At 33.0% G+C, this 21,877-nt stretch overlaps 1 protein-coding gene across 1 annotated transcript; it reads left to right on the plus strand.

Moving 5' to 3' along the window:
- Positions 1–2,233: 2,233 nt before the first annotated feature.
- On the plus strand, positions 2,234–3,712 carry LOC127085357 (protein ECERIFERUM 2). Its single transcript, XM_051025873.1, has 2 exons — positions 2,234–2,666; positions 2,767–3,712. Exons 1-2 carry the CDS (start codon positions 2,247–2,249, stop codon positions 3,649–3,651), a joined length of 1,305 nt encoding a protein of 434 aa, XP_050881830.1. The 5' UTR covers positions 2,234–2,246; the 3' UTR covers positions 3,652–3,712.
- The last annotated feature ends 18,165 nt before the right edge of the window (positions 3,713–21,877 follow it).

The raw sequence follows: 21,877 nt of genomic DNA on the forward strand, positions 1-21,877 counted from the left end.
ACATAAAGGCAGAACCCTTATTTACTTTACAATTAAAAAATAAATCAAGCCCTTCCATCCCAAGATGCTACACCGACATCCTCCGCCAAGGCCCTATCCCAAACAACCTTAAATGAGTCAAGTTACGAGTGAGGAATAGAGATATTCGGGAAAAGTTCCTCCACTTGGTCGACTGTTTAGTCGAAGGCTCCGTACACCCTATTAAGAGTGTGATAGAAGGACTCATCAACCGCCTTCCTCAATCGAACCACACGTCTCTAGGCCTCACGATATTTAGCCTTATACTCGTTCTCGTGTTGAAGGGCTCCAAAAACGTCATAAAAATGAGCTTCATTTCCTCGGTAGCAATGGTAGCCTTATTTTGAGACTTTTTCTCCGTTTCTAGAGAGGACTCGAGCTCAGTAATCCTAACTGCTAAAGAGGAAGGGGATCCATAAAGTTTTTCTTCCTCTTGAAGAGACTTTGTACGACTAGCTTTCTCTCAGAGGGTTGACACTTCCTCCTGAAACTTAGACCTTTCTTGTTCATCCCCTTCACACTTTCCTTTCTACGTATCCATCTCTTTGGAAATATTACCCATGACCAAAACATCATCCTGTCTAACATCAGTTAGGGAGAATAAAGAAGTTATCTAGTAAGTGTAGAAAATGGATTCATAGAAAATCTCCATATTCTCTGCATTAGTATGGTTTTGAAGATAGGTCGGATCCTCTTTAGACATCACAACAATAGCCTCCTAAGGAGTGCGAGGAATCCGAGAAGGAAAAATAGTCGGCAGCTTGAGGAGAGAAGTGAATGAAACGGAAGCGGTACGCTTGGACAGATGGGTCAGTTTAGCTAAATCTTCCTCCAAGGGAGGACATTCATCTTGGTACTAGTCCTTTTTGGTATTAGTAAGAGAAGACCGACGCCAACCCTCAACAATTGTAGCAACAATCCCGGAAGAAGGCTGACCATGACCAGGAGAGATCGGGGAGACCCTAATGGTAGTAGGTATGCTAGAGCTGGTGGGAAGAGGTGTGACAACCCGATTAAAAGGAGCGACATTGACACCTTGGGCCTCTCTCTCTCTCTCTCTCTCTCTCTCTCTCTCTCTCTCTCTCTCTCTCTCTCTCTCTCTCTCTCTTTTTAGATATAATGTAGACTCCCCTCATAAAATTCATTTTAGAATCCATTTTATTTGCAAATATCAAGCACTCATGTAAAAATATTACAATGGGATGACTTCATCGTCACAAAAATATCTTTCCTCTCCTGACTACTGACCATTTCCTCAGCAGAGAAGGCTTCACCTTAGTAGGGCTAAACCCTTCCTCATAGCCAATATTCAAGTAAAAGGTATCCAAATCTGTCTTCATCCTAATCTCGTAAGGAGTGAGAGATTCCAGATGGACGACATGCGTATGAGGTTCATACATGAAAAGGACCCAAGTCCATATTTTCAAAACTTATTCATGCACGAACGAGAAGATCCAAAAAAATGTAAAAGAGCGTGGGGTGGGATTCCAGAGTACAGGGCTTTACCAAAACGAAGTGCCCCCTGAAATCATCCCAACTCTCGGAAAAAGGGCTAAACGGGGGAGCTTTTTGTCGTAGCACAATGAGCCCTTGATTCCGGATATCATACCTAGAAGTAGAATCTGACAAAGAAGGTAGATGTTAAGTGCAAATAGGAAAGCTTTATTCTTGAAAAGGAAAACACTAAAAGAAATGCTCTAGAGAAGAGAGGAAATTAAACTTGCAAATAGAAACAGACTCTCGGGAATGACAAAAGTTATCCCAAAATTCAAGATACATGTATGTAGAGGAGCGCAAGCAATAGACCAGATCAGTAGAGGACAGAAGGTTACAAACGAACTCAAGTTCACTCAAATGCCCTATAAAAAAAATTAAGACACTTTCACCTCGATTATGGTTTCTAACCAAGGTAAAATTGTTCATATATATATATATATATATATATATATATATATATATATATATATATATATATATATATATATATATATATATATATATATATATATATATATATATATATATATTAAATTCAAGTCGGCACTTATAATGAAAGCGAAGGGAGAGGGTTGTATTGTATTTCATAATCAAATCATTAGATACATCAAAATTTCTCTATAAATTTAAAATCAAAGAGGAACTTCTAAGTCATACAACCAACCTACTATTCTCATCTTGCTTAAACTTACCTTCTCTCTACCAATTATCTAAGTCAGTTATCTTTCAAAATGTCTCCGCTGCCAAATTTGGATACTTCCAGAATTTCAACTGTTGTTCCTGCAACTCCTCGAGGCGAAAACCATGGCGAGCACAACTTAAACTACATGGACTTGTTAATGAAACTCCACTATATTCGAACCATTCATTTATTCGATTCTGAAGCAGTTCAAAGTCTCCCATTTTCCGATTTAAAAGCGCCTATGTTTCCTTTGCTCGATTCATGCCGGCATGTTTCGGGTCGGATAAGAATATCGGAATCAGGAAGACCGTTTATCAAGTGCAACGACGCCGGTGTTCGCATCGCGGAGTGGCAGTGTGACAAAACGTTGCGTGAATGGATGGATGAAAAGGAGTACTCAGTTGATGGACTCGTATACGATCATGTGCTTGGTCCTGATCTTGCTTTTTCCCCCTTGGTTTTTGTAAAGGTACTCGTGAACTATAGACAGATAGATGATTAGATGTTAAAATAATGATTATTAAAAATAACTAAAATTCTACCATGAAACTAATTATGTATGTTTACAGTTCACATACTTCAAGTGTGGAGGACTTTCGGTGGGACTGAGTTGGGCTCATATACTTGGAGATGCATTTTCAGCTTTTAGCTTCATCACCAAATGGAGTGACACTCTAGCTGCTCAACCTCCGCCAAAATCTCTTCACATGCCAAATCTCACCAAACATAAATCCTTATCAAATTCTATTACTGATTATCCCATTTCTGTTAAAAAGGCAACACTGGTTGACAAGTATTGGCTTGCTGCTAATGACAGTTATGTAGCTACTCACACTTTTCACATCACTTTCAAACAACTTCATCATTTGGCCACAACATTCAAATCTACCGATACACATACAAAATATTTTGAAATTATTTCAGCTATGATATGGAAATGTATAGCACAAATAAGGGGAGATTATGGACCTAGGGTTGTGACAATATCCACTACAAATGTCTCTAACGGTGTTGAAAATGAATTTTCAAGGAATGACTTTGTGTTGAGTAGAGTTGAAACCAATTTATCACCCGGTGAATCTAATTTATCAGAGTTAGTGAATCTGATAGCTGAGAAAAAAATGAATGAGAATCATGTATTGAAAAAATTGATGGAAGAAAGTGATGTAAAAGGAGATTTTGTTGTCTATGGTGCAAAATTAACATTTGTAGATTTGGAAGAAGGTGATTTTTATGGGGTGAAGATTAATGGAAAGAAACCTGTAATGGTAAACTGTGATATTCGTGGTGTAGGTGATGAAGGGGTTGTCTTGGTTCTTCCAGGACCAGAAGATAATGATGGTAATAATGGAAGAATGGTAACAATTTCATTGCCAGGAAAAGAACTCGACCAGCTGAAAGGTAAACTAGAAAAAGAATGGGGTATACAATATTATTCACGTCTTGGATGTTGATTGTGATGTTTGAATTGTTTTTCATTCTTGTTGTTTCGTGTCTTGCATTAATATTTGTTACTATTATATGAGAGTTGATTAAGTTTATCTATTAATATTCCTGGTTTTATTGTAAAAGTAGTGTGATATGGAAATCATTTGTATGATATATTATTTGAGTATTGTAAGATACTAAGTTTAAATTGACAAAGTATATGTAATTTAAATATTTTTCAGTTGCTTGAGAAATGAATATTAAATAGTTATCACATTATATATATATATATATATATATATATATATATATATATATATATATATATATATATATATATATATATATATATATATATATATATATATATATATATATATGTGGATCAAATGACACAAAAATATAAAACTCAATAACGTGACATTTTCGATCATTTTTTACCCCATATTTGTATAACAAAATTCACCGTTGGATTAAAAGCTAATATCATATAAATTATGTCTATAAAATTTAATATCAATTGGAAATCATTTGTCATGTTAACAAGATACATAAAAACGAATGTCTTACAAAACTTTATAAAACCGTTAATTTTTATCATTCATTTTAACCTATCAAATGATTTTTTATTGATGTGAAATTTTATTTGCGTGATCTATGTGATAATAGTTTTTAATCCAACAGTGAATTTTGTTATACGAATATAAGGGGAAGAGTTATTAGAGGTGTCATGTTAGTAAATTTGACACATTTGTGTCATTTGATCTTAATACTATATATATATATATATATATATATATATATATATATATATATATATATATATATATATATATATATATATATATATATATATATATATATATATATATATATATATATACACTATATTATAAAAAAAGGAAACATTAGAGTTTAGAGCTAATCCAATAAAGATAAAAAATATATATAATAAAATATAAATAAATAAGTAGATATCTCAAAAAATTAAATAATAAAATTCTACTCCTCAGTGGACGGATGTCAAACAAGACTTTCTAGACAATTGATTCGACAAATTAACTCAGAAACATCATAATAGCTAAATAACACGATAGTTGTTTATCCAATTCGGTGAATCCATAGCAATGTCTGGGGGATTGAGTCCATAAACCAAGAAAGGAAATTCACTATTAGTAGTTTAGTACAATTATAATTACAAGCAACAACAAAGCCTATATTGTTCAATGTCTCTTCCTAACACTCCAATAACTTTCTTTTTAGGGTTCTACCTAAACATGAGAACATACTCACTTTCTTCTCAATCGCACAACCCGTGATTGAAGATTACAACTCAATAACAAATATTGAATATACAACTCAACTAGACAAATCTTTTATGCCAACTTACTAAAACATAGAGGTGTACATAATAATATTGAATATAAAACTCAACTAGACAAACTTTCAATGCCAAGTTACTGAAACATAGAGTTGTACATAATAACAATGACTCTTGTAAACCCTGGCACTCTAAAATCTTCAATGTGAATGTTTGACTTCCAATGTAGGTTTTGAACTCCTTATATAATATAATAACTCTATACTTTTCTCCTTGAATAATAACTTTAATTTCGTCCAGAATTATTGCATAATTTGTTGGATATTATTTGTTCCATAAATATCTCCAATAATATATGATTTATTTTAATTTAAATTTAAATTAAATATTTATTTAAATTTGAATCAATCTTCGTCCAACTGTCAAACAAATCACCTAATCATATTGCTAAGCCAATTAGCAATAAAATTTGATCCAATCCTCGACCAAAAACTCTTCAAAAACGCAACAATATTGACATGTTGTGCAAGACCCAGATGTCGTATCTCGTGATGTGACATCGTGTCCATCATGTGTCCCTTCTGCACCTTCATACACCTTAAGCAAGCTAGATAATCTTGAGCATTTTGAATACTTATCCATGTTGTTGTTTTGTAAAATGTAGTCAATCCAAATGGCCAATCCAATAGGAACTACAATCTCTCCCTTGGGAAAATTGTGGCAAAACAATTCTTCAAGATATAACACTTTTTTAGACCAAAACAGGTGAAAATATTTAGAGCATACAATCATTAGCAGTCTTCCAAAAATTAGAGATAAGCTTAGCAACAGAAAATTAGTAAGACTTATTACAAATGCCACACAAATCAATGCTCTAGAATCAATCAGAGAGACATGCAATCATTCACAACTTAGTCATGCATGTCACCTTGTCAACTCATAGTTAGTAGCATACAATCCTACTAGCTAACAATTATTAGCATGTAACCACTCACATACTTAGTCATGCATAACACAAATAGTTAGTAGTTAATAACATGATATGCAAAAAAATATAATAACACAAAAGCTCACATTAAAAGGGCCAGATGTCGTGCACGATGCTTCAACATATGAGCATAACATTAGCACTTACCATAGATGATTAATACTAAACAAAAACCAGTGTTACCTCATCACTCAACAACACCATACTACTCCCTCCTTTTGCCATAATTTGGAAAAGGGTAAATATCAAATAGAACCTAAATGTCAGTCATGCATAAGTTAATTTGTTAGCACATACACAACTAAAAACATGAGAAAACACCCAGAACAACATCAAAGATGCACAAGCTTTACATCTGTTTTAATAGTACAAAGATAACAAAAAATTATAAAGCCTTTACAGATAAAAAAAACACCCAGATACAAGAGACATAACAATTAAGCTAGAACCATGAAATCTTTATGAAGAAATCTCCAAGCTTTAGCTCCTTAGATCAAAATACAATTTAAGTTGTCCCCATCTGACTTAGAATCACTTGAGTCACTTGATTCCATTAGCTCTGCAACTAAATCCTATATCTTCATTATCTTCTTAGGATGCATATTAGAGATCATTATCTTCTTAGGGTCGAATGTTCCACTAGAAGGTTCAACAATGGTGATTTTGTTCCTAACATCTCCAACTTCCTTGGCCTTATTTAACCAAGACTCTAGCAAATCAACAACATCCTTGGGAACCTCAATTTTTTGACAGGTGCGCTCCCACTAGATTGTTTAGACTAATCATCATAATTTTGATTCATTTTGAGATAACAAAATAATCATCTGTAATTTCTGTGCCAAAGTGATCTTATGGGAGAGGAACACTTTTTCTCTTTTGGCACAATTCCATAGCATTGATTTTTATTGATTCTCACAAGTGCATACCTCTTTTTAAAAGTTTACTACATCTAATGGCTTAATGAAAATGTTAGAGACAAATGTCAGGACATCTTGTCTCACAATACACTCCTTTAATATTTTCTTCACCCAGAGTAACTTCTTACAATAACTCCCTATAGTAGTGTATTCATCTTCATCATAATATAAGGATACGTAGATTTTCTCCATGCTGAACCAAGACATTATATTATTTCCAAGAGGTAAGTACCCATCACTATCATCATCACCAATATAACTTAACATGATGTTCTCCTTATTCGTCATACACACTTCCTTCAGTAGCTGAACCACTTCTTCAAATGTTAAAACTTATTTTTACAACCATATCCTCTTTAATATTCTACTGTCCAACCTTTTTTGAATGTTGAACACGGTGACCAGGACATTTGCTTCAGCATCTGCACTGATACAAGCATTCTAGATTCTTCATAGTAACTAAGAACTGCTTACTTGTCCTTTTTCTAAGTTGGTGACTTAGTTACCACTATGATACTCAAGATGTCTGTTACATCTTTGAAACCACCTTCCTTATCATATGTATCATCCTTTATTAACTTTTCTTGAAATTTCGGAAGATATGTAACATCTTTTATCATGCTTAACTCAAGGTCAAATTGCATCTAAGGAACAACATGATCCACCACGTTGTTTGACAAGTCAACATCACACATGAAATTTTTATCATTATTTTTCACAATGACTTCCTCTAGCAACTGAACATCCTCTTCAGAGGTCAAAGCTTCTTTTAGCATCATCCTTTCTAGGGCTATCCTTATTTGACATAAATACTTCAACGTAATATCCTCATTAAGGAGAGACACATTACCAAGATTAACATCTTTAGAAACCCCTAAATTGTTTGGTTCATACCAATCATGAACATCCTTGTTCATAAGAGCAACATCCTCATTAACACTGTTAGAGTTCTTAACAACATTATTAATATTGTTACTCAAATTATTCTCCATGATGTTGTTCGTTATGCTGGCAAAACATAGCTCTTCAATTTCCTCATTTAAATACCTATTGAGACAATGCATATCCATTTGATATAGTTTGAACTTTAGAAAAATTAACAGTCTTAGACTTAATATGATGGTTCCACGAAGGGAAAGGGAAACATAGATACTCCCACCTTCATCAAAAAATATCATAGAGTTTCTTGATTTGATAGCAGTAACTTGCTACACATCAAAATTATATTTAATATGGGTAGACTAATCCTTTGGAGTAGTTAACTTATACTCTTTGACCTTTAAAGCACATTATCGCTACGCGAAAACTGATTTGGACTGACACAGAGTCGCCACCAGATTTTATTTATTCCTACATAAGAGAGGAAAGGGAAAATAGTCGATAAAACCCTCTAGAGAAAAGAAAATGGAAAATATTGGTCTCCCAACCAAATATGGGTTTGAAAGTAGGTTATGCGAGGGGAAGGTATTAGCACCCCTCACATCCATTGTACTCGATGGGAACCATCTAAGTTGTCTATGTGCGTGGGTGTTTTATCTTAAAAAATTTACTTACTGTCGGATAAGAGGAGGGCATATGATATTGGGTTTATTGTGATTGTGCTTGCCAAGGATTGGGACCCTTGTGCCTACATATCATCATCGGGGGATGAAGAATCAGAGCTCGGTAATTCTGAATAGACAATGTTTGTTCCTTGGTTGTTTTTACCTTGAAAAAGGGTTTTTGGAGTGATGCCCTAAGGCGCAAAAATAAGTTTGATGAGTTTTTTTTATGTTTTTGGAAAGAGATTGTTTTGGATTAGAATTGCACTAAAGACTATGGGCAGAGGTGAATATTTCAGACAAACAAGTCATGCATCTTGTGTCCAAAATACTTAGAGTAAGGGTACGAAAGCTCCATTCTTACTCATTCTCCAATACTTAAGGCTAGTGACGCACAATTCTAATTGTATTTTTATTGTATTTTGAATTTGATTAAGAAAATGTCGTTTGACGTTGAATCAAGGGTTTATTGCTTATTTATTTTGAAATGGTGAGATACACATATATTTATAAGGGAACAAATTAAGAAATGAAGGATCTCATTGTAAGGTAGCCCAAGATAAAGCATTGTATGTGCAAAGTGACTTAAGATGACAAATGGATAATGGGCTTAAGAACATGTTTACTTAAATTAGTGCCATGAATGTCATTCATACAATAAAGATTGTATGTCACAGATGAAATTCCAAGTCAGGGAAATGAGTCAAGAATCATGACAAGGTTCAAGTGCAAAGGTCCTAATGAGTCCTCTAAGTCCAACAGTGGGTTACAAATGAATGCAGTTCTTTTGGTCTTTTGAATTTATCATGTTTTTGTTTTTTTGATTATGCAATGACAATGAATAAATGACAATAAGATAAAGATGCATGGGATATATACAATGATGATGGATATGAGAATAAAGTACTTGAAAGTAAATAATAAGAAATTAAATTGACAATAAAATAAATGATAAAAAAATAAATTAGGTCAACAAGTCAAAGGTTTGTGATAACAGTTAGTGGTTAGAGATTAAGTTGCATAAGGTAATCATATAAGGATCATCTACCCACACGTCAAAGCACTCAAAATATGTCGCATCAAGGGATAACATATCACTGATGCAAAGTGTTAAAGATGATTCATGATCATCTATCAACAAATTTGGATCAAAGAAGGTTGAAACAACCTCAAGTCCATCTATCAATGATTTGAAGTGTGGAAGATTTCATCACCCAAGAAATCACACATTAAAGTCAGATAAGGTACAAGTCACACATCAATTTCCAAACGTTAGTTGTTAATGGTCAAGGTAATCATGTAGGGATCATCTATAAACCAATCTAAGACCCAAAATATGATCCAAAGAGATAACCTATCTCTGATGCAAAGTGCAAGAATGATCAGATGATCATTCTTTAACAAGTTTGAAACAAAGAAGGTAGAGTCATCTTAAGGATCATCCCTCAAGAATCAGGAGGTTCAAAATATGATCACCTCAACAATTATTTAAATGCCATAATTATCAATGAACAAGAAAAGTCAAATAATAGATCAAATAAAATAACATGGTTTAAAAAAATAAATGATAAATAAATTAAAAGAAAATGTTGATAAATAACAAAATAAAAATAATAATAAAATGAAAATAGAAATTAAAAAATATAAAATCAAAAATAAAATAAATGAATTTTAAAGAAATGAAAGAAAAAAATTGAAATAAAATAAAATAAATGAGTAAAAATGAAATAAAAGGGGAAAATATTAAAGGATGACAAAATAAATAAATAAAAATAAAAATAAAATTAGAAAATAAAATAAATAAAAGAAATAAATAAAAAGAGAAAAAATAAAATAAATTTAAAAGTGGGGAGTAAAAGAAAAAAGAGAGGTCCAAATAGTAAACCCAACAGGCCCAACGCGCTAGAGCCCACAATCACCTCTGAGTTGACCAAGTGGTCAACATATGCTCCCTCAAATGATCAGATCCATTGAGTTTGATCTGATGGCCCAACACACTAAGTAGAGGACCAACATCAACCTTTGGATTGAATAACTTATAAAGGTAAATAGAAGGGATGACTCTGATTATGGGGGACCATGTGTGCGTGTTGACCAAAGCAACCACAATACCAAGGAAACAAACAAATTAAGCGAACCAATCAACCAGGGCCAAGTGGAAATGTTTCTCTAAGATCCCAATTTTGACCCTAATATCCCTCATGATATCCCATCATGTGCATTGGTTTTGGGATCATACCTTGACATCCTCCTTACTCCTTATTCATTGGGTTTGCATTGGAAGAGATCACCAAGCACTTTTGATTGTATACTTTTTTCTATTTTTTTACTAACCAAAATACCAAAAATGTGTGTGTATATATATATATATATATATATATATATATATATATATATATATATATATATATATATATATATATCTTTGTTTCTTTTGTAGGTAGTGTGTACATCCATTTATGCCTTATCAAGCTCACAACCATGGTTTGAGACTCTCAATACAAAGAGATCAATCCATCGATGGTCCACGTTGGTTTAAAACATCATATATGGATCCCCATGTTCTTAATTTGACAATTTGATCAAGAATTCATCAAGAGTTTGAAGTTTGTTGGTCTTGGAAGCCCTAATCCATCTGGGTATCTTGTGTGACTTCCTCGGCAAGTTTATTCAACATTTTGTCAAATATATTAAGGGATACTTCATTATACATCCTCTCAAGCATATATGATCCTCCATGAGTCCCAAATATCAATAGAACTTCAAGTTTGCAAGTTGGTTCAAAGAAGTTGACCAGAGAAAGTTAACTCGTCAAAACTAGGGTTCCCTAGATCCTATCTCCTATAGTTTTTGTCATATGAAAATGATTCCAAAAGAAACGTTACTCCTTATTACATTACAAACAACTTCCATTTTGGCATTAAGAGATAATTTTGCTTGGAAATGCAATTTTTATGATGAAAGATTATAGGTCATTTTGTTTGTGCCCTAGTTAGGATGTCAACTTCCAAGGACCATAACTTTCTCAATTTTTATGATATGAAGTCCATCCAAGTTTCATGATCAATTTAAATATGTCCTCTCCAAGTTTTATTACTTTAGAAATGTGAAATTCAACTTTAAAGGGAATGTTCCAAGAGGAAACATTATAGGTCATTTTGGGTCATTACCATTGAACAAACATTTTTCCTCAACTTCTAAAATCCATAACTCCCTCATTCAAAATCCAAATTGTGTGAAATTTGTGAACAAATTGAAGAGGAATGAAATAGATACAAATTTAATGAAGGAACCATTTTCATTTGAATCTCAAAGAAAACATTGTTCAAGGTGGAGGAAGTGGTCATTTGACTTGGTACTTAGAAAATTTTCAACTATGTTTGATTTCTCAAACGTCCACCTCAAAATTCATCATGATCCAAGTTCCAAATGGAAATATTCTTAACATAAAAGTTGTTCCCCTTAATGTCACCTTTCCAAATCATCCAAGATCACTTCATTTGGATAAAATTTCAGGGACTTGAGCATGGTTACTTTGGTGGGTTTGTTTTGGCAACTTTTGCATTCAAATGATTAATCCTTTTTGCATGCTTCCACGTGATGACTTTAGTACCAAATATGCACGAATTGGAAGTGGATTGTATCATTGGTTGGGCTTAATTCAATGCCCATGCACCCATGCACCCATGCACAAATGTTATTATTTTTGAAAAAATTTGGAATGGTGCAAAACCGAATTCCATAGCCTATAAATACAAGTGCATTGCTTAAAGAATAACACACACACACCCTTCCCAAGCCTTGCCAAACTATCTCAGAACCCTACTCCATAGAATTCCTTGAAGATTTCTTTGGAATCAAGTTTGAATTTCTCCTTCTGTTTTGAGATTCAAACTCCAAGGATTCATTGCCATTTCCATCTCAATTGATCATTTCAAGAATAAGGAGGAAGAACCAAGTGGATTCACATTAAGATCAAGCCAAATCACTTCTACCTGAAGGTGATTTTTCCAAACTTCAAGCCTTCTATTCTCACTCAATTCTCCTCTATTATCTTTGTTTATTGGAGGTCTGAAGTCCTACCAATATATGCAACAAGATTGAGTTGCTTTGAGGTCAAATCGAAGCAACTCAGATCGTGTACCTCAAAATTCAATTCCTCATATCTCTCAATATATTTGGAATTGGACAAAATTGAGGCCAGATTCCAGCTCCTGAGCTTTTTCTCTTTAAAATAGTGTCCTTACTTTTCATTTTCTGAATGGTTGAGGGTGGACCAATCCAGTGAGTTCCACCGGAGAAGACAACTGGAGCTAGGGCTCTGGTGATGCGTTGGTGCGTCTCCTGGCCACTTGATCTGTTCAATTTGTTTTAATCTTGACCGTTCCTTATGATTACCATCCCTATGACGCATTAACTGAGGAACATGGTGGGAAGCGCACGTTTGACCATCAGATCTACCACCTCAATTAATGAGGGTGATCTGATGACCCTCGTTTTTTCTATTTTCTATTTTAATTCTGATTTTTTATTTAATCCCTTTATTTTGTTTAATTCATATTAAATTCATTTTTAATCCAAAAAATATGGGACTTTCACCAAAAATATTTAAATATTTTCCTCTTCCATATTTTGAATTAAAATCATTTTTGGATTAATTTTGATATTTTTCATGAATTAAATGGTTTTTGACTTGTTTTAAATATTTTTAAAATACTTTTGACTTTCCAAAAATCATGAAATTTTTTGTCTAAGGTTCGTTGACCTTGTTTGACCTAGGATAAATCCCTTGGCCATTTATTTGGTGTTTTGAAGGGATTTGAGGTTTTGTCCAATTTAAAATGCATTTTAATTCATTTTTAATTTGATTTTTAATTGAATAATTGCTTGAAAATTGTGTTGAGTCATTTTTATTGTCTTGAGATGTTTGACTTTCTTATTGGCCTTGATCATGGTTGATTTGACTTTTGTTTGACTAATACAATTGGATTTATGGGATTGATGAAATGTACATTTCATCTCCCAAAATGAATGGATAGTATTGATCAGATGAAATTCCTCTTATGATCAATTTGGGTTTCTATCTCCCCTTCCCTCTTCATATTCATCCCTATTCTTCCCCAATCCATCATTAACCAATGAAATCTTTTCATGTCTAATGCTAGTTGATTCATCAATGACCTTGTATCAGATGAATCAACATGAACCAGACTGAGATAAGTCATCCCCCCATTTCTTTTAGTGTGTGGTATGTTTTAGGAGTTTGGTTCTTTGTACCAAATCTCTAACATGCATTAACACCTATATTTTTATTCCCCAAACTCAGATAGTTGTGACTTCTACATAAGTCAAATTACGATTGCTTAACATAGAGCTAAATTTGATCAAGAAGGCATATCATTCTAGTAAGTGAGATTGTAAGTCTCCCATTCTTCATGGCATTGTATGAAGACTTGACCTTTTTTTCTTTCATGAGAGCTAGTGGCATACTTGTTGAATCATCCAAGTTGGAGCCCTTCTCATGGATGATGTCTTGGTTCAAGAATTCATACTTGTGAATGAGTGGTTGAGTGTTCTCCAAAGAATGACTTATCAATTAAAAATCTTCACTAACATTTGACTAACACTTTATTAATTATGCTTTTATATTCAAGTCATTTACTTAATACAATTTAAATTTCAGTACGTTTATCATTAATCTGCCATTTACATTTCATGCAACCTGTTTATGTTTCAGTCCTTTTCACTTTGCTCACTTGAGTCATATCCTGTGATTGTATATATTGTTTGCTTTGTTTTGATTTTGTTTATGGTCTTAGGACCTTAAAACACCTAATAACAACAAAAATCCTAAAAAAACATCTTGGTGGACTGTTGAACTTGATCTAAACTTTTGGACTTAGGATATGCAACTTCCCTTTGCTTTGAGGACTTGGCCAATGCCATTATTTGAGACTGAGATATCCTTGCTTGTACCTTTCATCTGATGCAGGACCTTGAATGTCCTTTGACTCATCTGTTACTTTGTCTTGTTGCTCAATTGTTATGTTGTTATTATTATTGATGTCCGATGATTGTTCTGAGTTGACCAAGGAATATTTTCATCTGATACATTGGAAGACATTGAAGGCTGCTAGCTATTGGATTACTTGCTTGGATATTATGGCTATCTTTATTTTATGTCTTGGCCTTCATATGTTTTTCTTGGATACTGCTTATGCTTGTTGCTTGCTAAAGTCTAAAGGAAAATGGGTTTCTATATGACATTCTTGTATGTTGGATTGCATCCCATTGGTCAGATTTTTTCAACCCTTAACTTTTAATTTTTGTCTAGGATAGTCCCTTCATCTCTTCCCACTTCTTAAATTTCAAAATCTCCCCCTCTTTTAAAAAACTTTCTTTGTTTGTGTTTTCTAACTATGTTCTAATGATTAGAAACTTTGGCCTTATGCCATTGAATTTTCAAACTTTTTTCTAATCAAACTTGTGAATGAATTTAACCATATTGAATAAAATTTCAAAAAAAAAAGGACAAAAAGAACTAACAACCCCATTCAAATCTTTAGCCTTTTATGCCTTCTTGTTAAATTTTTGTTAAAACCAATTCACCAATTTCTTTGAAATTTTTACCAGGAACTACGAGGTTTTGATCCCTCATTTTTATGTTGGTACGTAGGCATAAGATCGAAGGTCTTGTCAAACACAAAAATATAATTAATAAATTATTTTCTCATCCCCTTATTCTTTTTTTATGAAGCATCATTTAAACCAAATCACTTGCACACAAAAAAGGGTTCCCTATGAGTACCTAGGAAAATTTGGGTGCTAACACCTTCTCCCTGTGTAACCAACCCCCTTACCTATAATCTCTAGCATTTTATTAGTTTTGATTTTAAAACTTCTTATCTTTGGGCTTTGTTCGTACTTTTGCCCTTTTCCTTTGGAAACAATAAAAGTGCGGTGGTGACTCTGGTTTTATTGGCGTCAAGTTTATCCGTAGCTTGATGGTCGTGAATTTACCGCCACATAAATTAAGTGGAGACTCTGCTGGGGAGTATTCATCAGTGGGTTTAGCCTACTTTTTGTGTGCGTATATTTGTATATTTGATATTGTTTGTATATATTGTTGTGTGATACTATGTATGTTGTGCTTGGTGATCTTTGTGTGGTGAGATAATTTCTAACCCGAACTTGAGTGCAATCTAAGATAGGAGGGTGGTATAGTCATGTTGGCTTTGAAGGAGTAGTCCTGAAAGAGTTGACATGAGATCCCCCACTCAACGGAGACCTCTTTGGAGTTATTGATGTCACACGAGTAAGTCATGATAGACATTACTTTCTCTAAATTTGGGGTCCGAGAAGCTGATGACCGTAGAAAATTTAACCCAACTTGGCTTATTTAGGATGTAGTGCGGAGACTGTTCAAGTGTAGACTTGGTAATAGTTGTTACGCGATACTACACTCAGACGAGTTTCTCTTGAGAATACTATGGGTTGATGAGCCATTCATCCTAACCCGTAGTATCCGATAGATGGGATTAAGACTCTGGGAACTTTTTAGAACATGATCTACATGGTTTTACCCTTAGTACACTCCTTTGGGATGGTTCTTAACCCGACTTCATGCTCGTGACTCACAACAAACCCTTTGATTCTTGGTTGATCTGATCGGTCTCATCAATATCAATGGAACTTGGGTGTTGATAAGGTGAAAACCATAATCCACTAAAATGGATGATTGATCTTGATGATGACTTGATCCATCCCTGGACCTTTATTTGTGTTTTCCTTGTGTGTGATTGTTACATTCATGCATACATGTGCATCATAACATTCCTCACAGAAAATAAATTTCAAGGAAACTAAGGTCTTATTTGCAAATATTTTCAGACCATGGATTGTGGACGAAGGAAACTAAGTTTTTCGAATTTTATGCATCTTGTATTTCATGATTTTCTATTTAGCATATAAAATTTGATTTAATGCCATAAATTCTTCAAAATAATGATGATAAATGAATGTCATTCTGAGTCTTTCACAAAAAATTTAATGTTTGCAAAATAAACTAGAAAAAAAAAGGAAATCAAATTTTGTAGGAAAGACTTAGAAGACATCCATTCATCATCATTACTTTGAAGAACTTGAGATTGAATCAAATTATATGGGCTACTAAGAAAATCATGAAATACAATATGCATGCAATTCGAAAACTTTGGGTCCAATGATGTAGCACACGCTGCACTTGCACTGGACCGGTCCTGACTACTTCATCATAGTTGGTCAGGCGTCATTGTATCCTTTTTCCAACAGTGGTAAAAGGTTTTCTCCCGTAGTAGTGTAATAATAAGTAAATAAAGCACTACTTGCGTTTGCAAATCGAAACTCAACTAAGAAAAATCGATATTGTTAACTTATATGTCATCACTAAAATTCAATCCATACTTCTCACGATTGTGTGTATGAATTATGTGCTTATTATCATTTCTCTATTAAATATATTATGGATTTAATTTAATTAATTATTAAATAAAATATAATTATTATATCAATTATTAATTTAATTATAAAATGAATATTGTATTCATGATGGGTCTGGTCATTCTTTTGGATAGCTTGCTGAGAGGTCTCTTCCCTCCTCTGGTGGTTATATATTCTGCTTATGATCAGATATCAACTGCTGTCGTTCCATCAGAATGAGGGTAGTAGTATTCCCAACTACTTGTTTCTACATTCAAACAAATGATTTCAACTATAACAGGTATATGTTCTGCTTATGATATGTTATGCAATTATATCTATGATTTTGATTATACTGTTATTATTCCATCAATTGGTATCAGAGTCGAATAATTATGTTGTATGACTATTTGTTGTAATTTACGGATTTATGATTATTAAAATTGTATCTATTATAGCATGTGTATTGTGTGCCGTTGATTGATATTGTGTTGGTGGTTGCGATGTAAATTTTGTTTTCAATCCTTCATAAATTTGTTTTACGGTAGGTTGATGCAAAACACCTGTAACAACAATTTTAGATTTTTTTTAACAATCTTGGTCCATGTGACTGTGCAATTAATATATTAAAGGATTAATCAGAAAATTACAATCGTTTTTCTTTTGAGTCAAGAATTTCAAAATCTCAATTGGTATTTTTCGATCATCGATTTATGAAATCAATATGTGGATCAGTCTAACTCTAGAAATACAATTAAAATTAATATGAATTTGTTATCTTGAGTTGAGAATTGAATGAAAATTATTTGGATCTAATAGTGGGTTATACAACCTGTTTTTTCTACAAAACAGGTGAATGTGATCAACTTCCCCCTTTCACCTTGACCACTCGTGTCTGAAAGTGTGTGTTTTAATTATTTAAGTCATATTTAGAAATAATAATAACATGATGGCAATGTTTTTTTTTTATAGTTATATTTACAAAATAGTAATAATAGGCTTGCACTATTTATATTTCTCATGTCGTTATGAAACAATACCCTCTTTTCACATGTAACACACTTTATGTATCAGTAATTTTGATATCACTATTGTGTGTATGTGTATCACTATTTTTTATTTTCCTATAACTTGCCATTGATTACCCTTATATATTTTGAAGGCATAATGCATATGTTAATTAATGATATTATATTTATTAGAATTTTATTAAAATTTTGTTTTAAGAAATATAATAGTTTATACTTATTTAATAATTATTAAGCATGGTTGAATAATAATCATAATAATAATATAAATTGTAATATTTGTTTAGAGTAAATATTGTTGATTCGTATGATTATAATTTCACCTATGGTCAGTATAATTATATGAATTTTGTATGGTAATTACACAATTAATTTGTTGGTGATAAAATTATTTATTTATTAATCATATTCTATCGATATATCATTATTGATGTAAATTCAGAATAAATAAAAATTATTAGTAATTATGATATGTATTATATTAATAATAATTATATCCTATCAGTAAATTATTATTAGTGTAATTTTGTTATGATATAAAATATTGTTGACAATTTATGCTTATTTTATCAATGTTTAAATATTTCATCGATATTGTGTCAAAAAATAAATATCTTATTGATATTGAAATTTTGGTAATATAAGTATCTCTTTATTATTGTATTTCTGATGTAAGATATTAATGAGTTAGAATTTTATTAGGGAAACGTTTGGCTGATATATGTGGAATCATTTTCATATTATACAACTGTTCACTTCATGATTCGTTATTCTTTCATAACAGTCTCCTTTCTTAACTCTGTCAAAACTCTGAATGTATTATGAGGACTGAAAAGAGTCTCTCGATCTTTATTTGGCTATAGTCAACCTTGACTTGGTTCTAAGAACTAAAAAGCATAGCGTTATTAGTGACACGTCTACTAAAGCTCAGAGGACTCTTTATAAAAAATGGAAACACTTTAATAGAGTGTGCCTTAAGGTGATATCTTACACTATGGAAAAATCCATTAGACAAAGCATACCTGAAAGTGAGAGTCCTAAAGATTATCTAAAGTATGTTGGTGAGAATTTCACTCGTTTTGATATGTCTAAGAAGTGTGAGTATCTCTCTCTGTTTGAAAAAACTAAGTATGATGATGTTAGTGATGTGCGTGAGCATATTATGAAATTGTTTAACTATTATAATAAGCTAAAAGCCCTCAAAGTTGAAATTGGTGAGAGTACTCTAATTTGAAGGGTTCTTGAGTCTTTGCCTCCTTAATTTGATGTTATGAGGACCTCCTATAATACTCGGAAAGTTGAATGGTCTGTGGATGAAATGATAGCCATAGTAACTCAAGAGAAAGACTCTATGAAAAAGACAAAAGCTCAAAGTGTCTAGTTTGTTGCTTCTACTTCAGGAACAAAGGATTTCAAGAAACAATTCCACAAGGGTAAACATCATTTTGATGATAAGAAAGGAAAAAGGACAACATAATATCTGGAGCCTAACGAGAAGTATTTTAAGAGAAAATTCTTTAAATGAGATGATTGTTTTATCTTGAAAAAGTTACTTGAAAAGCAAGATACACTCCTAGCTCTAGCTTGTTTTGAGTCAAATATAGTAGATGGTCCTTCCAACACTTGGTGGTTGGACTCAGGTGCCACTATTCATGTCGTGGATTCTTTGTAGGGGTTCAAAAGTCTGAGGAAACCAAGTGATGTTGAGGCGAAAGTCATTGTGGGAGGCGGAGCTAGAGTACCTGTGATGGAGATAAGAGTTGTTTCTTTGTTTTTACCTTCTTGACACATTTGATTTTAAAAGATACAGTTTATGTACCTTCAATGAGAAGGAATTTGATTTCTATTTCAGCTTTGGATAAATGTAGCTACTCTTTTGTTTTTGATAATGGAAAACTTGATGTTTGATTTAATTCCGCTGTTGTATGTTATGGAAATTTGCGTGATGGTTTTTATATGTTGAATGTGAAAGAGATGTTTTTTAATTCTGTTGTTGGGACTAAGCGCAATAGGAAGGAAGAGAGTTCTTCAATGTTATGGCATAGGCGATTATGGCACATTTCTAGGCCTCGTATTGAAAGACTAATTAAGGAGGGTATTATGCCTAATCCCGACTTCTCTGATTTTGAAACTTACATTGATTGTATCAAAGGAAAGTTCACTTCCAAAAACAGGAATACAAAAGCGAATAGATGTGAAGATGTGCTGCAATTGATTGACACATACATGTGTGAACCTATTACACCTAACTGTATGAGTGGATATAATTACTTTATCATTTTCATAGATGACTTCTCTATATTTTGTTGGATAGAACTTCTCCAAGACAAGTATAGTTCCTTGGATGCCTTCAAATCTTTTAAAGCTACCATTGAATTGAAAATAGGAAAGAAGGTCAGATGTGTGAGGTACGATAGAGGAGGAGAATATTATGGTAGATATGATGAGACTGGAAGAAATCCATGTCTGTTTCCTAGGTTTCTAGATGAATGTTATTGAGGATCAATACAATATGTCAGGTACTCCTCAATAGAACGAAGTTGCAGAAAGACGTAATCACACACTTATGGACATGCTGAGGTGCATGATGAGTCATTCGTCATTGCCTGATTTTCTTTGGAGTAATGTTTTGAAGACTGTTGTCTACATTCTTAATCAGATGCCTAGTAAATGAGTGTTGAAGACTCCTTATGAACTACTAATAGGCCTAAAGCCAAGTTTGAGACATTTTCATGTTTGGGGTTGTAAAGCTGAAGTAAAACATTATAACCCCCAACAGAAGAAACTTGATATGAAAACTGTTAGTGGTTTCTTTATCGGATATAGCATTGGGTCTAGAGGTTACAGGTTTTATTGTCCTTCTCATTCTACGTGAGTCATTGAATCTGATAGAGTCTTTGAGGATGATTTGGATAGTGGAGTCTCTATGCCACGACCAGTTACTCTTGAAAAAAATCGTACTTTTCTCCTTATACCAATTGTTCCTTTCCCAAATGAGATTGTGATTCTTGTAATTCAAAATAATGATCAACTTATTGTACCAAAAATAGATGAGCATGAAAAAAATAATGCTCTAGAGCCTATTGGCATTGCTGAACCCAGTAACATTGCTGAAGTTGTTCAATTGAGACGATCACATAGAGCTCAAAAGCCTACAATATCAAATGACTTTATTGTGTATCTCCAAGAGCATGAGTTTGATATTCATGATGACGATGACCCCTACCATTTTTAATGAAGCGATTTCTTATTCTCATGCTTCTGATTGGATGAATTCTATGCATGATAAATTAAATTCTATGTCTCATAATGGTGTTTGGGATCTCACAGAGTGGCCAATTGGTTGCAAGGCCATTGGATGCAAATGGGTTTTCAAAACTAAATGCAATCCCGATGGTAAAATTGATAGATACAAATTCATACTAGTGGCAAATGGCTATAGTCAAAGAGAATGGATTGATTACAAATAGACTTTTTCACCTGTCTCTACCAAAGATGCCTTTCGAGTTGTTATACCTTTGGTTTCACACTTTAATATGGAACTTCACCAAATGGGTGCGAAGATAACTTTTCTGAATGGAGAACTTGTTGAAGATGTTTACATGATTCAGCCTAAAGGTTTTATTGAAGCAGTAAAGAGAAGTTAGTATGCAAACTGAAGAAATCCATATATGGATTAAAACAAGCATCTAGACAATGGTATTTAAAGTATGATCAAGTTGCCACTTCTTTTGGTTTCAATGAAAATGTTTCAGATCAGTGCATTTATTTAAAGATCAGTGGGAGAGATTTTATAATCTTAATGTTGTATGTCAATGATATCCTTCTTGCTAGCAACAGTGTTAGTCTTTTAAATCAGACCAGATCAATGTTAAGTAACCATTTTGATATGAAGGACCTAGGTGATGCTTTTGTTGTGTTAGGTATCCGGATTTTTCGTGATAGGTCACGTGGTGTTCTTAGTTTGTCTCAAAAATGATATATTGAAAGAATCCTCAAG

This window comes from Lathyrus oleraceus, chromosome 5, assembly GCF_024323335.1.
Source record: "Lathyrus oleraceus cultivar Zhongwan6 chromosome 5, CAAS_Psat_ZW6_1.0, whole genome shotgun sequence".
NCBI lineage: Eukaryota > Viridiplantae > Streptophyta > Magnoliopsida > Fabales > Fabaceae > Lathyrus > Lathyrus oleraceus.